The sequence below is a fragment of the Telopea speciosissima genome, chromosome 9 (genome assembly GCF_018873765.1).
Source record: "Telopea speciosissima isolate NSW1024214 ecotype Mountain lineage chromosome 9, Tspe_v1, whole genome shotgun sequence".
Taxonomy (NCBI): domain Eukaryota; kingdom Viridiplantae; phylum Streptophyta; class Magnoliopsida; order Proteales; family Proteaceae; genus Telopea; species Telopea speciosissima.
In genome coordinates, this window is record NC_057924.1 from 7,319,886 (window position 1) to 7,322,754 (window position 2,869).

At 39.2% G+C, this 2,869-nt stretch overlaps 1 protein-coding gene across 1 annotated transcript; it reads right to left on the reverse strand.

Annotated features, from left to right (window-relative positions):
• Positions 1-332: 332 nt before the first annotated feature.
• Positions 333-2,526, reverse strand: LOC122640922 (CRIB domain-containing protein RIC10). The gene is made up of 4 exons (XM_043834207.1): positions 2,416-2,526; positions 2,172-2,272; positions 1,966-2,071; positions 333-779 (listed from the first exon to the last, which is right to left on the reverse strand). Exons 1-4 carry the CDS (start codon positions 2,471-2,473, stop codon positions 553-555), a joined length of 492 nt encoding a protein of 163 aa, XP_043690142.1. The 5' UTR covers positions 2,474-2,526; the 3' UTR covers positions 333-552.
• Between the last annotated feature and the right edge of the window lie 343 nt (positions 2,527-2,869).

The following is a 2,869-nucleotide window of genomic DNA, read 5'->3' on the forward strand; positions in this document are numbered from 1 at the left end:
ACTAAAGGGACTGCAATTTTGAAGTTCTCTAAGGTATGGTGGATACACCCACCTCCTTTTCTTGTAAATCAGGTGTTACTCCACCTTCTCTTGACCAAAACAAAAAAGGGTTAAGAACACCATATATTGACAATTGTGATCATAATGAGGAAAATAATAGTAATGGTAGAAATTAAGCAAAAGAAATTTAGAGTTAATTTCCATTTTTGAAGGTGGGGTTAATATACAGGGCATTCCTCTCAAGTAAAAGAATAAAGAACTGATAGATTTCTATTGTATTAAATCTAAAATCACAAATAAGAAACCGGACAAAAGAAGAAAAGATAAAGAAAAAGAAAAAGGGAAGCTTTGTTCATTTACACAAGGAAATTTATCCACCCTCTTGTTGTGTCTTTCTTTTTGCCCTGTCTGAGTGAACATCCCTAAAACGCAAAAAGGAATTCACCAACCGTTTTGCTAGCTTTGAAGGGTTCCCATCTTTTCTGCTCTTCTTCTGTTCACAAAGTCTGAAACTGAAAGTGCATAGAGTTCATCTCTACCAATGTTACTAGATTAGTGTAATAACCCTTGGCTATTGGGGGTAGTCTCCATTTCAGTTACTGTTGTAGAAAAGGAAGGCTTAGATGCTCTGGAACCCCTCGATGAAGAAACTGACTTGGGAGACGACGTCGACTTCGTCTTCTTCCTTTTGTGTTTCTTCGGTGCCTTTGGAAGGTCTTTTGGTGCTGCATCATTGAACATCTCAGATGATGGTTGCCGCACCATTGACTGATCAAAATCTGTCACACACACACATCAAAACTAAAACATGAGACTCTACAAAGTTCCTTCTTTAGATTATATTATCTCTACAAACTCTTATGATCATTAATTCAGCATACAAGCTTGATTCAGTTCTCTACTTCTCTCTACTTAAGGTCATCCAATATAACATGACTCGGATGTTAGGGTCTAGGGTTTAAGCACTGGTTGCTTAAAGCATTATACCCTGTGTATCAAATTTGAAATACCCAGGCTGCTGCCTCCAATTAGTATTTATAAGGAAACTAGGATTTAACATATGAAGGGATATTACCATAATACCCTTACATCGGATACATGGTTGGCCTTCGAAATAATTCTCGATATCTAAGATGATATTGATTACGAGACCGGATCACCTGCAAGTGATGTCACAATTCCAACATTGGATGATAAATACATGGTCTAGATTAGCCACATGTCAAATTTCATAGCCTAATCCAATCAAATACCTTCTTATGCGTTGGTAATTGGTATGCATCTTCATGTCCATTCACGCCTGTAATACTCTCGCAATTACTATACACTCTCCCATAATCCTAACTTTTCAAAGCTCAATTTTGCCACTAGGCAAACTCAGATTGGGTTGAAACTTGACATGTGAGTAGACGACCTACGTATCTACTTGCCATCGAAACTTGAGCCCTGTCAAATTTGCCACTTGGAAGATTTTTAGGACCATTTAAGTAAGGCTTCCTAAATGGACCATATAGGAAAACTTTGCCCTTCTATGTTGCTGGAGAACAGCAGAACCTACCAAGGCCCTCATCACTCTGGCAAAGTGAAGGAAGGCTTAGGCTGTCAAAGGATCAAATGCTGAGCATTTTTAGGTTTCCTTTACATTTCTGATAATGGATTATGGGGTTTTCCAAAAGTGGCAATGGGAGTTCACTTTTGTAAAGAAATGGGGATTCCTCTAATTCTTTTAGGAGGAGAGAACATGCGTGTCTCTCGAGGGGACCAGAAACCAAACCTCCCTGTACAGCAAAGAATCTCCAGACATTCCTAGTTTGCAAAACTAACCCTCAAGAATAAGGAACCAGAGGCTGCCATCAATAATGAATAATCTATAATAAATTTCCTTTGGATTCCAATCGAAGGGTTGGAATCTTGTGATGATGATGATGGAAGACGATGAACAAGTCAAGGAAGACAGAGATATACCTTGAGAGCTCCAAGAGGAAATAGGAACGAAGCTGGGATCTGTTTCTCCTCCAATGCTACCAAGCGACATAGCAGAGAAATCTGAAGAACACTTGAATTCGTTCATCTGAAACATTACAAGGCAAACGAATCTTTAGAACTGAAAGAAAAGAAGATCTATTCAAATCTGTGTCTACAGAAGAATCAAAACAAATAAAGAAACGAACCCAAGTTGGTGCATTTGAAGATTGGTTGTCCCATCCGATATGGGCTACATGCTTAACATCTGTTGGGTACCCAATCTCCATCTCATGCTCCTCCTTGACAACTGCGCAACATCATGAACCCATATACCATTACTCCTGTTCAACAAATTTTCACCCAGAAAAGGGGGGGAGAGAGAGAGAGAGAGAGAGAGAGAGAGAGAGAGAGAGAGAAAGAGAAGAGTTTTCATGTTTGAAGGAGCGTTACCGAATATCTGGGAGATGTATTTGAACCCTTTATAGATCCCTTTGATCTTGGTCGCCATGGTGGTGCTTTCCAACCCAAAAAAAAAAAAAAAAAACACACCTTCAGCCTTCAGAGAGAGAGAAACAAGACCAGGACAAGAGAGAAAGAGATGGATTTATGGAGTGGGGTTCTAGGAGGCCTTGTACAGAAGGTTTTTCAATAAAAGGAAAGTGTTTCTATCTGTGCTGGCTTTCCTCGAACACATTAAATGCATTAAATACGAAGCCAACACATCATAAACCTCCACCCCATTAATGAGAAGGGTCAGCCAGAAATGATCTGTACCTTTACAAGAGAAGAAGCAGAAGAAGAAGAAGATGTTAAAAATTTAAATCCTGGGTATAGATTAGAAGGTTTGAAGAAACTCAAGAAAGAAGAGAAGCTTCACCTGCGCAGACACCCATCAAGATCCATC

What these genes read in the sequence shown, in the direction of transcription:
- LOC122640922 (XM_043834207.1), bottom strand. Translation starts at nt 2,473, where the DNA reads ATGGCGACCAAGATCAAAGGGATCTATAAAGGGTTCAAATACATCTCC. An exon ending in ATACATCTCCCAGATATTCG is followed by an intron (nt 2,273 to 2,415) that starts GTAACGCTCCTT and finishes GATGTTGCGCAG; the next exon opens with TTGTCAAGGAGGAGCATGAG. An exon ending in CTTCAAATGCACCAACTTGG is followed by an intron (nt 2,072 to 2,171) that starts GTTCGTTTCTTT and finishes GTAATGTTTCAG; the next exon opens with ATGAACGAATTCAAGTGTTC.